The following is a 21,906-nucleotide window of genomic DNA, read 5'->3' as shown; positions in this document are numbered from 1 at the left end:
ACAGATTACATCTAGCTTTACAAGTAGAAATTTGTTGTTCAGAAAATAATTCCATATTTAGGATCAAAAGATTCTGAGTATAAACAAATTATTCAAATATTTGAGTTGTAGAACCTCAATTCAAGCTATAATATAAGGAGACAGAAGATCAGGGAGATACCTGAAGCAGCAACTGATATTCCATCAGTGTGATCTGCTTGTGAGTGAATGTTGCACTCTTCCTACTTTCCTGATTTTTGGCCCCTCAGCTTGGTGTTCATCAGTGTTTCTAGTTGCTTCGGGTTGCTTGTCCTAAGGAAAAGGATCAAGACCACCAACTGAGCAATCAGACATCATGGTTTGTGGTTAGATAAATAATATAGATAAATAGACTGAAGCTGTATCAGCTGTTAGTCTGTTAGGTGTGAACAGTACATGTACATTTGTCTGTGTGTACCTACCTTATGCTTATTGCTGGAGTGCTGTGCTATCTTGGTTCTTGTTTAGACACGTGTTGATTATTAGCATGAAAATAATGCATCATTAAACTCACTAGCTTTCCAATATAGAAAATAAAATCACACTTGCAAATTTTGAACTGAGAGGCATCAGAAGACTGAATAAAAAAAAGTATGCCTATGTCTGTCAGTAGATTTAACTTGTTCTCTCCTATTTTTTTATTACACACACAAAACTTCTTAATAGTTTATTTTGAACCACCTATGAACAGTGCTGCTATTGTATCCTTTGCTTATAAATGTACCTTGTACATGTACCTTGTACCTTTTTTGTTGTTTAACGGGGGAAAAGAGAAGAAGGAGTTGGAGAGTGTTTATTGGGTGATGGAGAACAGTTTCTGTCTTGGACACGTTCTCTCAAGTAAAATGTTATGATTTATTTACAGGTAAGTGAGTATTTTAGATACAAGTTATCCCGACTTATTTTGATGGGCTGACAGAACTTTTCCAGGAAGGAGAAATCCATTGTGCTTGAGGCAGACAAAGTTGCTTTAAGAATAATCTTTGTCCTTAGCAAATCCTGATGATATTTTTTTTCCCTAGAAATATCATCCATTTTCTCCACATCTGGTACTTTCATAATAATGTTTTTGTCTGGCAAGTGATTAGTCTACAATATTCTAAAGGTCCCAGACATGTTTTAGTGAACTTGTCCGGTTGAGTTGAATTTAAAAATATTAAAAATATGAATACAATTTTTAGTTCTACTGAACCACTTAAAGTCAAATGGTGTTACTCACAGTGCCGCACTACACCTTTCACTGCTAAAATCAGAGGCTGTCCTGGTGACATATGTTATTACTCTGTGGGGGGTCTCACTGTGTCTTGCTCCTTATTCTTTATCACTGTGTGCCGAAACCAGTAAAACTATAGATACTGATTTTTGTCATGCTTTTAATCCTCTTCCTTATTGAAGTTTTATGCGTCTGGTAAGGAGTCTTCAGGAGCTGTAAGAGCCAATTTACCCCTGCGTTTATATCCATCTGCCATAAGATTAGGAAAATACACACTTTCTTACCTAACATGACTATATCTGGCATTCATTTAGTGGTTCTCTTATGTACATGTTTTATTTGCTGCTTTTTTTCATAAATTGTCTAAATGTAAATAAGAAGATATTTTAAAGGTAATGGTAAATTCTGCTATTTTTCCGAAGTAACAGAAGTTGAAAATTTCATAATGAAGCCACCCAGCTACTGGAAAGAGATAGCATCTCACATAATTTTAAAACAAACAAAAAAAAAGCCATTTCCTCTTTGTGTCATAGCAGCAATAGTTCTTGGAGTCTGCCGTATCCAGCTAGATGTAGGTATAAGAAATCACCTTTACATATGTGTTTAAAGTTGAGGAAAAAATCACTACAGCTCTAAAACTAATCTAATAGGAACTGGTTTATAATTTGGTTCATTCTAAGAAGCTCTTACATGGCTTAAAGATTCTTTCATTCTGCTATGGCGTTGCTGTGTTCCATATGAAATCATTTTTGAAATCAAGACATATTCTKCTTCAGTTTAAAGTAAACAGATGTAGTATGGGAAGAAATTATATATCAATCATGATCATCCAAATAGGAGAATATAGAAATCTTCTTGTCACTTCTGTTCTTAACAGCACAATCATATATTTTAGAAAGCTTTTTTTTTTTCTTTAAATATTATTCCAGTTAAGTTGAAATATATTTTCTCTGGTTTTAACAGGTAGAGGAGACAATGTGTTCCTTAGCTGAAGTGCAGCAACTGGATGGCTTTCTTTATCTCTACAAACAGCATATAATTCAGCTTATGGAATGGGTTTCAGTATCCCATAACTGCTGGACCTGCTATTCTCCAGAATTGTTACAGTTAGATGTCATCGCAACTCATTCAGGTATGACTTATTTAGTAGTGTGATGGCTCATCTAGTTCTAAAAAAATAAAGAAAGTAATAATCTCCATAGCATGCAGATACATTGTGTTTTATAATACGTAGTTCAATATTCAGAAACTTCACAAGCATATGATGAAAAGCAAAAATRAAATGTCGATGCAGCCACAGAGCCTTTTGGAATGTCAACTGCTAGAAGTATATTAAAAACATTTGTGTAACACTAAACTTTCAGGTTAATGAAATAGGTATGGATCATAGGGAGGCAAAAAGATGTATCTTATCTTTTTTTCCTTCCCCCCACCTAGTCACTAGTCTAATAAAAGATACTAGGTCTCTGTACAAACCTTTCCTCACTTATGTTACCGAACACACTAGTAATCCTATGCACTACTGCATATAGGTTAGTGAAACATTTTGGGATGCATTTCACCTAACTTTAGATGTCCACAGTGAAGATATCTCTGAGGCAGCTCTCCAAATTGCATTTATAGGCAAAGGAGGCAGTGACAGTCAGTTCTTTTGACCTAGACGTCTCTTTTGAGATCATTAAAATATTACTCTCAAGAAATTCCTGTTTGTTTATGTTTTCTTTTCTGTTGACTATGAAGGGAATATAAACATCTACTTCTGTTACAGATATCTATATTGCATATAGTTAAATGTGGATGGATATGTTTTAATTAACTGTATCTTCTGCTTTTAGTTTTTAATCTGAAAAAAAGCTTCAAAAAGCATATTTGAGGCACCCACCATCTTACTTTGCACAGCAACAAGCATAAGTACAAATTTCTTTCATCTGTAGGAAAAAAAAAAAAAAAATGTTTTCCGTGCAAGTTCTGGGTGGCCAACATTTCTGTATATTTGCACTCCCCTTTCCATGTCTGAGGAACTTCTAGACAGTTGTCTCTGTTTTGCTTAATGGCAAATAAATCATAAGATGTCTGGGCAAACATTTTGGCTTGCACYCCACACTGGTAATATGCTATTGTCTGTGTTTTCTGTCTGACACAGCAGCTCCCAGAGCTATTTTTTTTTCATTCTCACACATAATGTTGTTTTTAATCAGGTTTACCCATTTCCAATTTCTCAATTGTTACTGTTTTTCRGGAATGTAAGTTTATACTGAAATTAGTGCTGTAGATTATTTTGTTTATTTTCCATCTATTGAATTTGCTGTTATCAGTTTGATGTAATAGCAGTGTCTTAACAATGCCTYAAAACTTGCATGAAGCAATGTATTTTGAATAAATGTTAGGAAAATAAAGACCTATTTGTTGGCATGGAAATTTAGCAAATTGCAGCTTAGCACCCTGTATTGCTTCAGTCTAGACACTGAAGATTTTTTGAGTTTTGAACAGTGCATTTCCAGATGTAATTCAATGTTATTGAACTTGTTTTGGAGTCTCAAATACTTCAATCCATCCATTTTACRTATGACAGAATGTTCTTGTCATCAGAAATGCCAAAGTATTGTGTCTTTTTCTGGGAGGATTTTCTGAATGACTGGAGTTCAGTGGAATGTGTATTACAAGAAACTAAAGCTCTAGAGGAAAGTAGTTTATAGCAAACTGCTTTTTTTTGTTTTTTTTTTTTGCATTTGATTTTACTTTTATATCTACTGTAATTACAGCTCTTGTTGCTTGGCTTCTGACCAACACTGAATTAACAAGTTAGGTCTCCGAGTGCTCCAAGTTCTTTAGGTTACCACTCCATCCTCTCCTTCCCCATTGTCCCTCCTTCCCCAAAACAAAAACAAAATAAAAGGGAAGACGGCGCATTCCACAGTAAACAATGTGCAGAGTAAAATGTGTATGGTGTGTGCGTATTCTTCCTCCTTTTAAAGAAAAGGTTGAAAGCCACTTGGCTGTTAATCATTATCAAGAAGTAAGGCACAAACTCCTTACTTCTTTGGGAAAGTCACTTCTTCAAATGTTGGGTTAACAACTTGGTTTGTGCGGTTTCTTTTGTTTCTGCTTGTTTTCTGTTTGTTTATTGATTAGAAGTAAAAACAATTTATCACAGGATGTAAAATTTTTGACAGGCTAGAGAATGAATTTGGAAAATAYACAATGAATTCTTACAAGGTACAAGTTTTGACATACCTATTTTAAATTATCTTCTAAAATTCAAATATGCATTATTTAAGCATGGAGAAAAAATACTACTGCAATAATTTTATTATCCAGATTTTGAAGCTGACCCTTTCAGACAAGCCCTTTCCTATGCCTCTTAAAGTCATGAATAGCTTTCCTTGAATTCTGCGTATGGAAAAACTTGAAGGAAGACAAAAATGTAGCTTGTTCTKCTGTTTGGAGTTGTATCATGGTGATACCAGATTCAGTAGTGGGTTGGGTTTTTTTTTTTCCCTTCATTAAATTCAATAAAGCCAGAACTTTGTGCACAGTGTCAAGCTCTAAGAACTAGATATCAAACAGCATTAGTTCCCCCAAACATATTAGTCCACCCAAAATGTCCTCTTGCACCACACTGGTCTCAGCAAGTAGCAGATATCATTAATATGTCGACACTACATAATGCAATGTAGTATAAAAATGCCAAGCTGGCTCTAAATGAGAAGCAGRGTGAACCAGTCTGCAGGGAGCACCACGCTGCCATGGCTGAGACTGCCGCTACCTGGTTTAGCCCTTGCAGAGTTAGCTTGGGTGTTTGTACGCTCCCTGATACGGTGTAACCTAAATACATCAACAGCCACCRTGCAAGAATGGAAAGTTAAATACTGCCAGGCATCTTACAAATTTTAATGGAATCACATACTAAACGTTTAGATAGACGATAAAATAAATTACTTATTAACGCTCCAAAACAAGTCTTACACATTTATTTTTCTAGGTCCTGTCATAGGTGAAGCTCTCCATGACTTTATTCTCATTCTTAAGACGTGTCTTCAGCCAAACAAAGACCCCCAGATGCGCTTAAAACTTTTCACTCTTTTATCACAGTTGCTCCAGAAAGCAAATGAAACCGTCAATTCTCAGGGGTAAGTAGAGTTCTAATTTCACACAACCATTTGAACACCAAAGTAGCATTGAAAAGTAATGTCCATGGTAATTATTTAACCCCTATAGTTGTGTCCATGTTTGCATTTAGCATTTCTGGGAAAAGAAGGACTTTCCCACCATCTGCTATAGCTTATTTTCCTTGCTGTGYGTTTCTAATAGTGCTTAGAAGAGGTATGCAGAATACAATTTTTTTTTTTTTTTCAATTATTGTCATTATCATTATTATTATTATTGAAGTCTGGACTTTCTCCTCTGTAGTCCTTCTATCTTTGTCAGCATGGAAGACTTAAAATGGATTTCATGCAGACTGGGATAGTTTTCAAAAAACAGAACAACAACAGCAACAAAAAATCACTGAAAAGAATGTATGTTTGAAAGCCGAGATGGGGATTCTTAGGAATTCTTTGCTTTTTTTGTTTTSCCTAGCCAACAGCTAAATCCTTAAGCTTTGCCTGTAGCTTTGGAAAGGAAACAATCAAACACCAGAACAGTATGGATGTTTAAAACTGGTGGTCTAATATGGTGTTTAAAAAGCATTATACTAAATGTTTGATAAAGAGTTATTATTACTCTCTCAGTGACTGCTGCTGAAAGTCTCTTGTTGCTTGGCCCTATTTAAGCATTGCAAATATAGTTTAACTGTAATTTACACTGCTTATAAAAACCCTCTATTTATAACAATCCCAATAATAGGGCCCTTTTGTCATTATTTAGCTCTCTTAGTTGTRCAAACGCTACCACAAAGTTGTCCTGAATACAGATATCATATCTGCTGCACTTTTCCCATTGCCTGCTGTATTTAGCATGTAAATGTATATTTTGATGCATCTTTTTTCATTTTTAACTTTAAAAAAAAAAAAGAACAGTTTGAATATTAATCACAGGAAGCAGTCTACCTAAAAGTACTTTGCTAGCAATATTCAGTTACACTTGAAGTTTTTTGATGGTTCTGATGAGCAAATGGGCAAACTCAGAGTGGGCATTCTAATGCACTGAACGCTTATCCYGGTTCCGTGAGGCCATGTTATGCTGAATGTAGACATATTTTTGCCATTTTTATATATGTATTTAGTATATTCCAGGCCTGCATCCTATAATGTGTGTAAAAAARGGGAGAAGGAAAAAACAAACAAACAAAAAGGTGTATCCTTTTAGTGGGGATTCCATGTAAACTTAAGAATCTCTGCTARCACATCCCCAATGGATTCTGGGCTAGTATACTTAAGATGGCATATAATGAAGCTGTCCTTAAAATTTTAACTCTTGTGCTGTGTTTGTTGTTATCTATGTTTCAGTATTTTCAGGATCCAGTATTAAAAAAAGAGAAAAGGAGAAAAATCTCCTTGTAGTCAGTGGATTACTTGTTTAAATAATCTTGTAACTAAGTGGTAGTTACAAGATCGGTCTAGACATGCAAGAATCTTCCTAAAAGAAATAAAAGCATGTTGGAAACTATTTCAAATTTTCCAGGATCTGCCTATTTGGTGTAAGCTAATGTAGTATGTCTCAGAACTGTATCATCTAATTTAGAATGCAAAGACCTTGGAGCCAAGAAATGTCATCTGGTGTGTTCTGCGATGCCCTGAACACAATAATAATGCTTACTAAATATGCAATAATATATTTCAGTCTAAAATTGGAATATAAAACTCCTTCCTAACTATTTATTATTATGGCCTAGTTTTACTGTCCTTTATTTACTGCAGAATACGTTRTTAGCTCCTGTTCATCTACTGCACAGAATCGCATTTATTGGGTCAGCAATTTAGTCTYGCTGACATTTCCTCCCTTTGTGTTTTCCATTATCTGGTCTCCTGCTCTTTCTCCTTGGAAATAACATCATATGTTACAGCAGAATAGAATATGAAGGTTTGGGCTTAATTTTCGGTTTTACCTCTCATTGTGATCYACAGAAAATTATTTAGGCTACCTCTAGGCAGTACGAGAGGAATATTACGTGGCGTGCCGCGGCGTCCTGATGCYGCAGTGCTCCAGGCCATGCCCCTGGCTGGAGCGTACTCGCTGACGCCTTCTGGTTTCCTTTGCATGGGCTGCGGCGCTCTTGTCCAGACAGAGAGCTGGAAGGTGGCTAGGTCACAGATCGGGCACATAGGAAGAAGCTTTCATTTAACACACAACCTTATTCATTCTTTGTCTCAAGTTTCTCACCTGTACGGTGGGGTTGATAGCATTTCTCTATCTGAAAGAGTCTGAYGTGCTCACATAAGCATGTTAAGGTAGGTCCTGCAAGTATTACTTGTAGAGAGGTGATCACTGCAGGACTACATGGGGAACTTCACCAAAGAGTAAACTTTTGTTTTGGCAGTAGTCAAAGTAAGTAGGATGAATTAAAAAAAAAATAAAAATAAAAAAAACTTCTGTATGCAATCTATTTTTTTTTTTTGTATGAAAAATGGAGCCAAAGAAAAAAATTTCCCTGAAAAAAACAATGAGCTGCCAACTTTGCTATGATTCCCAGAAGAGGGAAATTACCAATGGGAAAAAAAAATAGAGGAATATGTTTTAAATTAATGTACTGTGCAAATATAGTCACACATTACACCAGCTCTGTGCAGATAGCAATGATGGCAGCTTTTTAGCTCAGGGCAGTATGAGTGGGTAGCTTTTTTTTTTTTTTTTTTTTTTTTTGATAAAATACATCCAAATAAGTTGGTATATCTTTGTATGAAGAACCCCTCCTGACTAGGGTTGGCCCACTCTAGCTCAGTGTGTCTTTCTGTCCTCTGAGAACAAGAGAAATGTAATGAATTTTACAACTCTGTTTATCTCTGTAAACTAAAAAGGAGTGGAGGGAATTAAAGCTCTGTGAAGTTTTGATCCTACTTACCATTGTAACATCAGATGCTTTAATGTAGCACATAACATATATAGGTTTTTACATTTGAATAGATGTTGGCAAAACATTTTTAGTTATTGATTTGTAAAAGCAAATCCTATTTTGTCCTGWTTACCTGGATTTAGGATATTAACACTGGAGGAAAAACAAACAAACAGATAAATGGGAGTAGTGGTTTTAACCTGTTTCCAAGACCTGCTTTTTATATCTGCATAACGACTAGGTATTATCTGTACAGATTCATATTTTGGTTATTTCATGTCCAGTTGAGAATAAAAGTCTCAACTCGGTGAATACGAATAGCACAGACAGGGTATGTTCTTTCACGGAAATAGCTCACTTTTAGAATTAAGTTACACAGCTATACAACAACAAGATTTGAAAATGGAAAGAGGGAGAATTTAATTGCATCAGCAACAATTAAAAATACATCTTGATGGTAATTAGAGATATTGCAGTTTTTTTCAACCTTATTATCTCATATAAAGTAGTAATAAGTTTTGCTTACATGCTTGCATTCACTGTTTGAAGTAATTTGTTTAGTTTCTTAAAACTAAATTTGTTTAGCTTCTTAAAGACATTCTACCAGTTGATATATGAAGGCTTTTAGTTATTATACTAAACAGAGTTGTGTGGTCATTGACATTATTATACCAGATAATTGCCAGATATTGCTTCACTGATTCTAATGCAAGGCACTAGAACAAGTAYATGCATGAATAGCGTAGCATTATGGCTAACATAATGCTGATGGAATCTACCTTTATGTTTTGACAGATTGTCATTCATAATTTCCTTTTAGCTCCAAAGCAGTTCTGTGCTAACAGACCAGCAGCTGCTTCTGTTTTTCTGTAACAGAGCTCTCTGTTAAACTGTAAAGAAAAATGGTGGTCATTAACACCTTTCTGGCATCTTTTTGAATAGAAAATTCTTAACTTTCAAAAGATGTGTTTAAAATAATCTAAGGATTTTGACAAATTTGGATGTGTCTAATGGGACTTCAGATTACTGAATCTTAAGTGCCATCTGCTGGACAAGAAGCAAGAATTGGTATCTAACTCGCATTTCTCGAACACTGCCTGTTCCTTTAGCCAAGCCGTTAAGCAACAGCCAGGTATGTGTATTTTCAGCACATAGAAGATGGAGACTTTCAGTTTTGTATATATACAGCTAGATAATTAAGGTCTGGCAGACTAGCCGATTGTATTTTTGTCAGATTACACCTGGATGATAAGGTCTAACGGCAGTGGATAAAGGGTAGTTACAGGAGACGCGAGGTAGCTACAATTACATTTCTTAATACATTGATGCAGAATTATTATCAAAATTCTTATCATTGCGGGATGTTTTCGTTTTGTTAAAAATGCTTTGTTGTTGACATCTGTCCWTCATGTTCCTCCTGAGGCACGACACGTCTCTCTAGGAGCCACTTATTCATCCCGCTGTTCTAGGGCTCTTTGGTGAGGAACAGCTTCTTCCCTTCCTGTCAGGCACGTGGGTGATAACGTGCTGTTTTGCACTCAGGTGGCTGCAGTCCAGATCTGCTGAAAGTTTGAGCAGAATGGGACACGAGTCAAGGTAGATTTAGCCTGTTATTAGACAATCTGTTCTGCCTGCTGCCAGCTGTTCTCTAAGGCACAGAGGCAAAGTGAGTAACCACAGCCTTAATTAGCTAGTTTCAGGCCAGAGAGCTGTGTCTTCTTGACACAAAAGCCTTTTTAAAAAAGGCTTGTGTCTGAGATTTATGCCTTTTCCTCTTCATTTAAAATTGCTTGAGCTGGAATTATATGAGTATGAGGGAATATTACTTACTGCAAGTTGTTGGCTCCCACAACATTTTAAATATAATAACAGCTCGTGCAGTAGAGGAAGCGCACAGAACATCAGTGAGAAAATCAGATTTCTGTGTATGTGATGAAAATAGATCGTTGTTTATGGGTCTAGTATTACACAGCATGTCCAGCATCGTTGGAGTCAAAACCAAACTTGTATTGGGACTGGCGCCATCAGAAAATCCTGCAGACCTCACATTCTTGAGGCAGACAAGTTTCTGAGCCAAGGGAAAGCTGAAGTATTTTGTGTGGACTTACGGCAATATCAGTAGTTCAGGTCTCATCAATAGCATTCATACTTTTCAGATTATAAGTACTTTTCACTGGACAGTCTCAAAGGGCCTTACAAATAGTAATGAATCCTCACAGCATTCGTATGGGGTGTTATCTCCACTTCACAGATAGAGAAAATGAGACAGAGAGAAGGTAAGTAGTTTACCAAGATAACACAGTGAGTCACGGGCATAGTCTGAAGTGGGAGAAAGTCTAGCCTCCCCCTTCTGTGAATGTTAAGTATTTGTTTAAATATTACCTAGAAAAATTAAGTTATGAAGGGCTTATCACAGACGTTATAATCATGTTGGTTTATAAGATTTTATTTATTTATTTTACAGGGTTTTTTTTCTGTTCTGCCTATGTGTTTCTATGACAGAAAATTCTCCTTTACATCCTGTCAGTCTCTTTACCACTTTCTCATGAGCCTTTATTTTGCTTTCTTGTTTTTGGCTGTAGGCAGTTCCTTAGCTACCTTGAGACTGTGATAAAAGACATGCTGGCTCCTAATCTGCAGTGGCATGCTGGAAGAACAGCAGCTGCCATCCGTACTACAGCTGTATCATGCCTTTGGGCTCTTATTCACTGCGAAATGCTTTCACCAAAAGAGGTAAATTCCTTCTTTCCCATCAGACGTACTCTGAAATCTTAGGCAGGAAAACAAAATAAATGCAAGAAAAAAGAATAAATCCTAATAGTTGGTAATGTTTTCAGAGGGATGTATACTTTTCATAATAAAATTTATTGATTGCAGTTGGGTGTTAATAGCTGAAATGATCAGTAGTTAGGGGGGACAGTCACAGTGATAAGGGACCCAGACCTGCAATGATATGGTGAGCTGCAGAACTCACCTCCGTGAAATTTTGTAGGTCTTCGTTGTAGCATAATGTCAGTTATAGAACATAAAACACCAATCACAGACTATTAACAGAACAACTGGGATATTTGACAGCACTGGGCCCTTAGCCAGCGCATTTGCAACAGCACTGCAGCTAGCTAGGACGTGCTTTTGTGTAATGTGGCACAAAACTAGTCTGTTTGCCTTGGAACCCAGAGGTCCGTTGAGGAGAGAGATCTAAAAGATGCCTGGAAAGGGCAAAGGGAGATAAAATGGAGCTTGAAGGATAGCTGTATAAACTRTGAAGTTGACAGCTAACAGACAGTATATGCGTATTTGTTATCTACCATGGTGATCAAAGATTAATCGAATCAGAGGGCTTTTTGAAGCTTGTTTGCTAACAAAAATGGTATTCAGAAAAAACGCACTGAAAAATGTTAAATGTTAAAAAAAAAAAAAAGAAAAGAGAGAGAGAACATCCTGAAAATGTTACTAAATATTCATAGCCTTTATTTCCTTTTTAACAGACCTTAACTGACCAAAGTGCTTAAACACATGAACTGGTTCATTTCGCATATATGAAAGTGCTTATCTCAGAGACTGCTGTCACATTTAAACAAGGACATCTTTCTGAAACAGAAAATGCCTTGCTGCATTAATGTATATGAAATGTACATATTAAAGGAAAATTATGAAACTCACTGAAAATGTTGTATTACAGTCTTTATTTTTAAAATTTCCTTTTAGAATAAGAGCACCATCTACTGGTACATATGCATAATTCTTATGTCCAAATTATTCAAAGTCTTGCCAACAAATTTTTTAAAATGAAAAGGCAAGAAGGTTTAAAGCTTTTAGTAGTTAAATAAAACTCATCTGCATATGTACTGAGTATTCATCAACTGGATGATCTAATGATAGATTTTCATTTCTCAAGCTTAGTTAAAGGCAAAAATAAAGCTGTTTATCTTGAGGATTATTCAGTACAATTTTTATAAATTAAGCAAGCCAGTATCTGTCAGATTTAATGAGAATTGATGTAACCAATAAACACATTGTCTAAGAGTGACTGAAAAGCTATTGTTCTTCTATGTTTTTCTTGTGAATTGTAGATCTTAGAAGTTGAAGGTATGCTGATGCCTCAAATGATTGCCTCCCTGGATGAAGACTCTAAAATGACTCGACTAATGGCTTGTCGTATTGTTGATGTTTTTTTCAAAGTCTGCGGGAGGCAGTTTGATTCAGATAAGCTCATCAAAACTTACCCAGGTATGGCAAGAGGTTTTTKGGGGGGGTTTTTGATGGAGGTGTCAGTGTCTCCAGATTGAAGAATTACATTTGCTTTTTCACCTGGAGTGTCATAGTAGCTTTGTTTTTTAAGGATGAAAAGTATTGTGCTGGATTAGTAGGCAGATTCACTATCTAGCTTTAGGATTCACTGTGCAGGTTTTCCACCTCACCTGGAGGTTCACTGCAGCTGGTAACAATGGAAGCACTAACACAGACTACGGAATGGCAGAAATATTTTATATCACTGTGTCATCTAGCTTTAATCCCATGTAAAGCGCTAGCAAAAAAAAATATAAACAGTTTGAGATGCGAATAGTGGTAGATCTTATGCTGACTCCAGTTCTCAGCCATTCTTATTTCATTCCCATGCACATGTTCTCCGGCTATTTGTGTTCTCTTATCTGGTGTTCTATCTATTTGGGTAGATCTTCCACACAATTTTATAGATATTAAGAAAGTGGAAAAAGTAAATGGCTGCACAATATCATACATTTAATAGCATTTTTGTGTGAGAGACACAATTTAATGTCTTAATCCTGCAGAGATTAAGACATGTTCTTAACCTGTCAAGTGAGACTGCTTATAGTGTATGAAGTACGTGCATACATTTTAGAGAATCAAGGTGTTAAACACCTAGAGTGCGTGTTGTTGAACTGTGACTCCAACAGCACTTGCATCTCACAAGGCTGCCCTACACTAGCTTTTTAACTGTAGTATTTCATTTATTTGAGGTATCGTACTGCAGATAATTTAATGTCCTTCTCTTTGCCTACGTCTCCCCCATGAGCAAAACTGAACAAAGTATCCTGACGTTATTATGAATTAAACCGCTAGATGGAACCTCACTCAATATTACTGTCATCACAAGGTTTGCCAGTGTTTCATCTGCATCRATTCCTAGTTTAGACTGTATGAAATAATGTTCTAACTATAGTGAAAGCGGGACAGTAATGCATTATATAAATGGTAGTCACATTGTTCTCCTTGCTGTGTTTCAGAGTGCCAACAGCAAACCACAGCATTGTACCATAAATAGACCTGAATAGATAGTGAATAGATAGAATAGATAGTGGAGGTTTTTTTTAATTATTTTTAATTATTTTCTGTAATGCCTCTTAGGATGATGTTTAACTGCTGAACAATAAATCTGCAGAAGTACAGTCTATGCTATGTAACAGGATTTCTGTTCTCAGAGATATATGCAAATAAGGCTTTCCCAAACTCGGCATCTTAATCAATGATATTTTTGTTACGTGGGACAGCAGAAATGTAGCAATAAACACTTCTACTTTGGAGAAATACATAATCGGACAATCATCAAAGCATACCTTTGCATTTAGCGTATTCAAATACTCTGAGATGCAAAGTCATTGACAGAAACTGCAATATTTGATAAAAATACTGTGCTTTATAGAAAATAATACTTAAACTCTTTGTTTCTCTAATGCATTCATAAACATGCATAGTACCTTGTTAGGTAGAGTGTTAGAGAAAGTTCAGCTGAATCTGAATAATTTCATACATTTATTTTGATTTTTTTGACAATAACTAAACTTTAATTTCTAAAGAACAATCCAATCATAATATACTGCATGCTTTTAGAACCTATATATTTCATGTATTCCAAAGGTCAAAAGACAAAAGCATGTTGTAAATGCAATAGTAACTTCAGTAATTACAAAATACATTTGCATTTTGAAATAAAAAAGAAAAAGATAACTTCTCACCTCTGTTCATAGTGGTTTTTGGTTATGAATATTTTGATTATTCAGTATTCAATATTATGAATATTTGCAGAAGTCTTAAAGCGGCTAGATGATGCTTCACCTGATGTACGACTGGCAGCTGCTCACACCTTAACTAATTGTTTTAAATGCTTAAAGGACAATGACATGAAATCTTTAATGCAAAATAATATTCGGTTTCTGTACCAAGAACTGTTGGTACATCTGGATGACCAAGATCAAAATATCCAAAATGCAGTCCTAGGTAAGACTCTGTTTTATGTATTTTTAACAGTGTTTTTTCAAATACTGTTTTTAAGTGTTCTCTAAAAGTAGTACATACAGCTAGAGACTAATCCGAACAGGCTGACGGCATTGGAGGCTTTCCTTTGGGTTTCAGTGGGTGTGAGCTCAGGCCTTTTACCTGAATGCTACATCATGACACATTACATTTTTGCATGCATCTGGGTGGGAATATCAGTATATCTGATATATCAGAAGACCAGAGACACTAACTGTTGCAGCATGTGACCGTATACTAGCTTGTTTGATGGATTTTGTGGAATTTATTGGTGTGTCAGTCTGTGCTCAAACATAGAGATATCAGAATACAAACCTCAGCAAAAAAGAAGGGAATCAAGTTGTCATGACTGCTCAACTTGCAGAAGCACAACTTCGCAGTTAGGTTGCACCTACTTTGAGGGAACTCGGATAGAGAAGGGCAGCTAATAACTTGTGAAACACATTTTTGTTTTACAGAAGCTTTAAAAGAAGGAAGCATTTTATATCCAGAAATGCTCGTGAGAGAAATTGAAGTGGTTGTACATAAGCATCGAACACCAGTCTATTGCAATCAACTGCTACACCACATTCAGTCACCCAAAGAATCAGTTTTATGAAGCAATGCTGAAACTCGTTAGTGAGCTGTATGTGACATTTATATGATCTTGATTGCTTTCATATTTCATTTGTACAAAGTAGCCTGAGCAATAAATAGATCTTTTTCTTTATAAGTTCTGTATTAGCTCATTTAAAAGTCAAATGAGCACAGTTCTACATTTTTTTGCCATTTCAACAGTTCTTTGTATTTGCTAGTGATAAAACAATGTTTTAATTCATTCTGCATTGGAAGTTTTTCAGATACARCAGTTAAAGCAGGAATGTTGTTCAGGAATCTGACACTATTGGTAATTGAGAATGGTAATCTAGTTAAATTAATAGTCCAGTGTCAAAGTTATATTACAGTAATTCAACTAAACTTTGGTCTTTCAAGGATCATTTCAAGCTCTGGAAAGTTTTCAGACTTTGTAGAGTCAGGTCTGTGAGGATCAGTTCTATCAAAAATATCTAGGCGAAACTTCTGTTGCATAATGCAGCAAAATTTTTATGTTTTAAGTACTCATACTTACTATGCTGATATAATAAGAACACATTGTGAGCAAGTGTCATGAAAGAAATGGTTTTTATTTTCTGTCATAAAATGTAGTACAATGACAATAAGGTTAACACTTTTAAAACTAAGGTTTATACATGGGAAAATGTGCTGTTTTGTCATATAGATTAACAGTATTTATATTTTTGTATTTTTAAATATATAGCATCTGCTATTTTTGTTTATACTAAAGTGCCTTGGATAACAAGCAAAATTTGTTTGCTTATTACTTTGAAATGAAATACTCTTATGTTAAAGCTTAATTTTTTTTTTTAACTTTTTAGGATATAACTTTTAGGGTATTCTCATATTTTCAGCAGTGTAATAAAATGAGTGATCTTCTAGATTCTTCTCTGAGTCATTATGGAATAGTATGCTATTTATTGCACACAGAAAAATCATGGAAAATCAGGCTCCTGTTTTCTTAAATTATGTGTATTACAGACAAAAAATGCTCATTGGCATTGTATCAAGCCTTTTATCATGCCTTGGCTTGTATTAAGCCTAAAAGAGGAGATTCTTCAAGGTTTGGAAATACTTCTTATGCTGTAGAAAGTCCTCATGTTTGCTTGGCTTTCTGAGCTAACTTTGTCTTTTCAAACTTGTGATGTAACTGTTAACCAAACCATGATCTGTTTAGAGCAATATCTACTTGTATTCTCAAATAAACATTTAAGAGAAATTAGATATGCAAGACATTCTTATTCCTGGCTAAAAAGCCAGTCATGCAAACTTATGACCTGTCCTGCACAGAATATTGGGTCGTTTTGAAAATCCTWATGAAAGGGACAAGTAAAACTAAACATACACAGTAATAGAGCAGTTTCTTAGTAATSCAAAGGTTATTTTGCATTCTCCTAGAATAGACTACTCATTTTAAATCATATATTCTATCTTTGAAGCTTGGTTTTCTTTTCATGAAAAAGACAAAATATAATTCTTCCTGTACTGAGCTGCATTTTAGTTGAGTAATATAATTTCTACTATATTCAGTATCTTCCTTCTAGAATCACTTCTCAAGACCAAGAAGGTCCTCAGTCATGCTGTCCTGAAGCAGAATTGAAGATTTGCTTTGTTTCCCCCCCCTTTCCCTCTCTTCCCTATGAAGATCAAAAAAACAGTTTCTGGTTACATGCTGTTGTAAATGTACATCTGGCACATGGACAACCACGCAAAAGTGCTTGGGCTAAATATGATACAGAGGTTTGAGTGCTGTTTGCAGAACTGTAAGGTCAGCTGAAATTCTTAGGAGGCACAAAGCATGTGAAATGTATCAGGTCACACTAAAAAAAAATACAATGGCAAGTTGCATTCTCAACATAACCTCAAATATAAAAATCACTAGAAAACATTGCATTGCTTGTTTAGTCTAATTAATAATTAAAAAGCCAATTTAAATAGATTGGAAATAGACTACATAGCTACCCTAGTAGAGCACTTAGAGTTTTCATTTAATACTCCATAGTCAAAAAACAAAGTGTTTCAAAGTGCTTCAAAGCATCAGGTTCTTCCAATGCAACATGAAATTCTGCTTCTGCAACAGGATTCCAGGTCCAAAGTTCTAATTGTAAAGTTCCCTTGAAATTCCACCAGATGTATCCTATTGAACCATGTTATTGCAGGCACAATATCATTAGGATTCTGTATTGGCAAAAGTGAGATTCTTTTACTTTACCACTGGCTGCAGCCTCATGAAAGCTGTAGTATGGATGTTGTGCAGGAATTTTTAATCACTCCTGTGATCTAAAGAACGTATGAAAACCCAATTTCAAATGTGGGAAGAGAGAAGTGTATCTTTAGTGCTCTTAACTGGGGTACAAATTGTCAGTGAAAGCTCAAGTATCCACCATGTTTAATATCTTGAGTAGGCTGGGAAATATTTTTGTTATCTTTCAGAACAGTCCATTGTGGGATGTGTCCCAAACAAAAATCTCCGCATCCTGCAACAAATCAGCTTTTTTTCTTCAGAGCCAGGACACTGTGAACTGGATATTCAGATAGTCTTTCTAGAGACATGCTAAGCAGCAACCTGATCCTAGTTTAGGTATGTATGACAAATATAGACATGCTCCACTACATTCTTTTATTAAACAGTGTTCTGGACATAGGACCTCAAAAAAATGCCTACCTTGGATATAATTTACCATACTTCGTCTTATATATCCCAAATTTCCCAGATCCCTTTATGAAGAAGTACTATTATGAAGTCTCCTGTGGATGGTGCATGAGCCTGGGTTTAGTAAGAACTTGGAAGAATTATCCTACTTATTTAAAAGCTATTTTCCTTGAGAATCAACTTTCTTAGGTTCAATCTTTTATTGTAGCAGTGGGAACACAACTGAAATGTATAGATTGTTTCTATCTTGTTAATTAGCTATTATATGTACTAGATTTTATTAGGGTTCTTTCCGTAATGTTATTACGATCATATTCATTACATAACTTTTAAGCAAGGACAATTTTTCTTGGGCAAAATAGTTATCTCAAACTTTCAGACTCTTTAGATAAGCAGACTTAGCCCTGCCCTTCCTGTGACGAACAGATGTGCTTCTGTCTTCGTCATTACAAGCTAGAAGGTTGTGGTGGATCCTGGGACTTGGATTCTCAGTGAAACAAAATTTTTGGTAAGTGTATGCATTTGCCTGACTTAATATAGAATCTTCTAAATATTTGTTGACTACTTTAAATAGAATCACTTAGTTAGACATTAAGAGAGCAATGTAAAGTGACACACCTAGACTTTGAGGAAAAGTCTACGTCAGAGAGCAGTTTTAGGAGAGTCTTAAAGTTAAGTATGTTCCCAGATTCATCCATTTCTCATCTGTGTGGACTCTTACTGGCAATCTGCAGATGTCCTTAGAAGTGCATCAGGCAGACCGTAGGTGTTTTGTCAGTAAAGTGCACTGTGCCATCTAGTTGTATGGTAATGACACTTTAATTTGTCTGCTTGGGTATGCAGCGTGCTCTCCAGAGACTGACGTCCAGTTATAACTGGACTGTGCTTCCATGTTTTCTGTCTGAAGAGGTGGCCAAATTTAGTCAGGAGAAAAGTTTTGAGATGATCATGAAAATAGGGTTTAGGTGTGCCCATAATGTCAATAGGGTGGACAATCTTACTGCCCAGTACAGCGTGTGTGATGACCTCTGTTAACAAACTGTATGTGTCCTGAAGTCCCCTACTCCAGCATTAACTGTGTCTTTTATTATCTATAATAACTGTACTATTACTGTTAACTATACCTTAAAGCCTTCAAACACCAGAACATGTGGATTAGAGTTCTGATTGGTTCCTGGATAGGCTTTATCTCACTTGTGGGAAGCCCCTTGTATAAGCAAAATACACCTAACATAGCGTTGCTCCTGGTATAGGAGTAGCGTTTTGGCCCCTGGAAATCAACCACTGACTTGAGAGGAGCCAAGTCAGCCGTTCTGTTTCATTCGCAGAATCTGCATTAGCAGCACCGTGCAGGAAGGTGAGCAACTGGTGACTTTTCTATAGAAAAGTGAGTCAGAGCTGGTCCTGTTGGATACATAGTGACTGCTCCTTGCCTCAGCCCTTCAAGTGAAGCTCTAAGCATGTTTGAAAAGGAGAACGATAAAGCAAAAAATCTTTCTATTAGGCAGCTGAAGGATCAACAAAAATTACAGTTAACAGGCTTGTGTCCACTTACTGAGATCAATCCCCCAGGAAAGCTCAAGAACAGCAGTAACTGAGATGAAGCAGCAGATGAGAGCTGTGGGGAGAACGGCTGCTCTGTCAGCCTTCCCTGTATGTAATCGGCTTTTCTTGTTAATGGCTGAAATCCCCTCTAAGTCAGGACGACAGCAGGATCTTGTGGCAAAATTGAATTGAAGTGCTTTGCACGCCCCTTTTAACTGATAACCTAATCGCCCTGTACAGAGCACCACTGCCCTTGGCGCACTCCGCTGATAGTGTAGGGAAAGGGCCTTCATCACTATAACTGTAAGGTGCAAGGCAGATGGAGGAAACTTTCTTCTATGAGCGTTGAATCGGACTTCCAGACGCTTTAGGCAATTTTCATACTAATGCACATACATGATCAGATGATCCTTGGACATGGGATCCTTCCCATCCTTGGACACAAAGGCCACTGCAGATCCTCACGTTAAAGAATGCTTCCTCAGTCTACAGGATGCTCTTGCCCAGCAACCCACGGTATCCAATGTCCCTCCCTGCRTTGCTACCAAGGTCCAATATCCAGTATTACCACTCAGCGTTAAGACTCCTCTAGTCCACTGTGACTAGAAACACCTTGCTGCACTGGTCTCTATCACATTCGGTCCATACTTCCTTTAATTGCTACCAGGCCCAGGACCTTAGTGGTTGATAGCCAGGGCGAGAGCACACAGCAGAACAGGCTTGCAGGAATCACAGTGGGAAGAGCAGGAAATAAGAATGTGGGAAGGAAAGAAGGGATACAAAGCTGAGACTAGATCTGCCCTTGGACTGCAGTTTCCCCATACCTGGTGTCAATTCACAAAGTTTTTTTTAATATGTTCTTAACAGCACTATAGACTGTTAAAACTGAAATGTTTTTAATATGATTTATTTTTGTCTCTGTTGATCATTTTTTTACAGACTTCAGCTTAGCCAGTAAAATTAACTGAGTTGGTTTTACTTTCAGAGCTCGTTGTCAGCTGTTCAAAAACTTGAAAGGAATTCTTATTTGCTTCAGAGCTTTTTTTTTCTGAAATACGAAAAAAAAATCCCTATCTATATGCACCAGCTTCTTTTAACAAAATCTGAACATCAGACCAAGGTTTACTTAAATCCTAGAAGCCAAAGGTTCTGTTGCCTTTGCAACCTCATAGCTGAGCAGCAGAGGGAAAGCTGGGTCTAAGCCACCCATCTCCATACTCTCAGTTACTGGGTCCCAAGGCAAAAACACCTGCCTGGGACAGGTTGGAGCAGCCCAGAGAGCTGGCGTGGTGCCCAGAGGCTGCCGCTGGCCTGGTCCTGCAACGCACCTGGCCGGGCTTCCATGGGAGGAGAGGAGAAACATCCCCAAGCTGTGGCCTTATAGCCAAAGAATTTGTGACATTTACACTAAGTAGGAATCTGATCTGATCCTATCTTATGCCCTTAAACATACCCCCAAATTACCTGTTCTACCCTAAATACAGGAAAACAGGTGCCAGGACAGAAGCGTGAGGTAGTTTTGCTCTCTGCAAAGTGTTCAGCCATGCATGGAGAGGAGGCTGCAGGGACCTGCTACCTCATGCTAAAAAGCATGTGTTAGATTCCAGGTATTATTGGGATCACCTCAATTTTGGCTAAAGCAATTTGAAACATTAATATAACCAGAACAAAGCCATTTTAAAACAAATCACTATTGCCTAAACGGATTGCTACATTGACTTCAACTCAAGTCTTGCATTAATGTCTATTTTGCATCCTTCTCTGTTTCTTAAGGATTAGCTTCTTACCCATTTCTTATCCAAATAACTACAGAGTTTGTTTACTTAGGAAGGTGACTGAAATGTTCCCTCCACTTCTTTTTTTAATACATATTACCCAATGTTTCCCAGCAAGATGAGTTATTTTTCTTAAATACACCAATAAATAATAATTTTTGGCGTGGTTACACTTTCTTAAGTGACACACATCCTATTCTTCTGTTTATATTCACTTGAACTACTCTCGACTGCAGTACATGCCATTAAGATGGCCATGAGAAAGCTGTATGTTTGGGGAGATTAAAGATTTACAAAATGTGACTCAAATACAGATTTCAAATTTAATTTATTTGCATCCATTCCCCAAATATTTGAATAACACACACACACTTCAAACCACGRCCTCTTCCCTTAGAACAGGCCTGCCAGTAATTGAATATACGTGACATGCCTTTGTAGGGGGGTTGTCCGGTGGGTCCCGTGGCCGGACGCTGGCACAGGCAGAGCTCATTTGTGTGTAACGCCAGACCCGTGCCTCAGTCCCGGGAGCAGTTCGGGGTGCCCTGCCCCTGCCCGGGCGCCCTCGAGGAGGGAGAGAAAACCCAAAAAGGCCCCGCAGGGAGGGAGCAGYGCAGAAATGACAGGAAAGAGCAAATTAGGGTCCAAGGGGAGGTAGCTGGCTGTGTGCTGGTGCCAAAGGGGGCACCACACCAGGGCTGTGTGTGAGCGAAAAGGGTGGTGTAGCTGTGTGGGAGTTGTGGGGGGTGTGAGGGGTTGTGTGGCTGTGGGGGGGCTGGTGTGCGTGTCCAAGGGGTGGCGCGTGTGAGGCCGGGTGTGGAGGGCAGCGGGCGTGAGGGGG

General features: G+C 37.1%; 2 protein-coding genes across 7 annotated transcripts in view; both read left to right on the top strand.

Moving 5' to 3' along the window:
- DNAAF5 (dynein axonemal assembly factor 5) overlaps positions 1-16,314 on the top strand; it is a gene marked incomplete at its 5' end in the record, with an annotated part of 33,020 nt that extends 16,706 nt beyond the window's left edge. The window contains 6 exons of the mRNA XM_026082977.1: positions 2,195-2,363; positions 5,214-5,361; positions 10,805-10,955; positions 12,296-12,452; positions 14,271-14,462; positions 14,957-16,314. Of these exons, the coding sequence (XP_025938762.1) occupies positions 2,195-2,363; positions 5,214-5,361; positions 10,805-10,955; positions 12,296-12,452; positions 14,271-14,462; positions 14,957-15,096 (957 nt within the window). The remainder of the gene's footprint in view (positions 1-2,194; positions 2,364-5,213; positions 5,362-10,804; positions 10,956-12,295; positions 12,453-14,270; positions 14,463-14,956) is intronic.
- A 1,835-nt stretch (positions 16,315-18,149) lies between these two features.
- SUN1 (Sad1 and UNC84 domain containing 1) overlaps positions 18,150-21,906 on the top strand; it is a 36,221-nt gene continuing 32,464 nt past the window's right edge. For 5 of the 6 annotated variants that reach the window (XM_026083340.1, XM_026083341.1, XM_026083339.1 and 2 more), the window contains exon 1: positions 18,150-18,253. The gene's annotated coding sequence lies outside the window, so the exon portion shown is untranslated. The remainder of the gene's footprint in view (positions 18,254-21,906) is intronic. The other variant, XM_026083336.1, reaches the window with a different exon arrangement.

Source organism: Apteryx rowi, unplaced genomic scaffold (genome assembly GCF_003343035.1).
Source record: "Apteryx rowi isolate R43461 unplaced genomic scaffold, aptRow1 scaffold_6, whole genome shotgun sequence".
NCBI lineage: Eukaryota > Metazoa > Chordata > Aves > Apterygiformes > Apterygidae > Apteryx > Apteryx rowi.
Note: the sequence above shows the minus strand (reverse complement) of the source record. Positions and strands in the feature narration are given on the sequence as shown.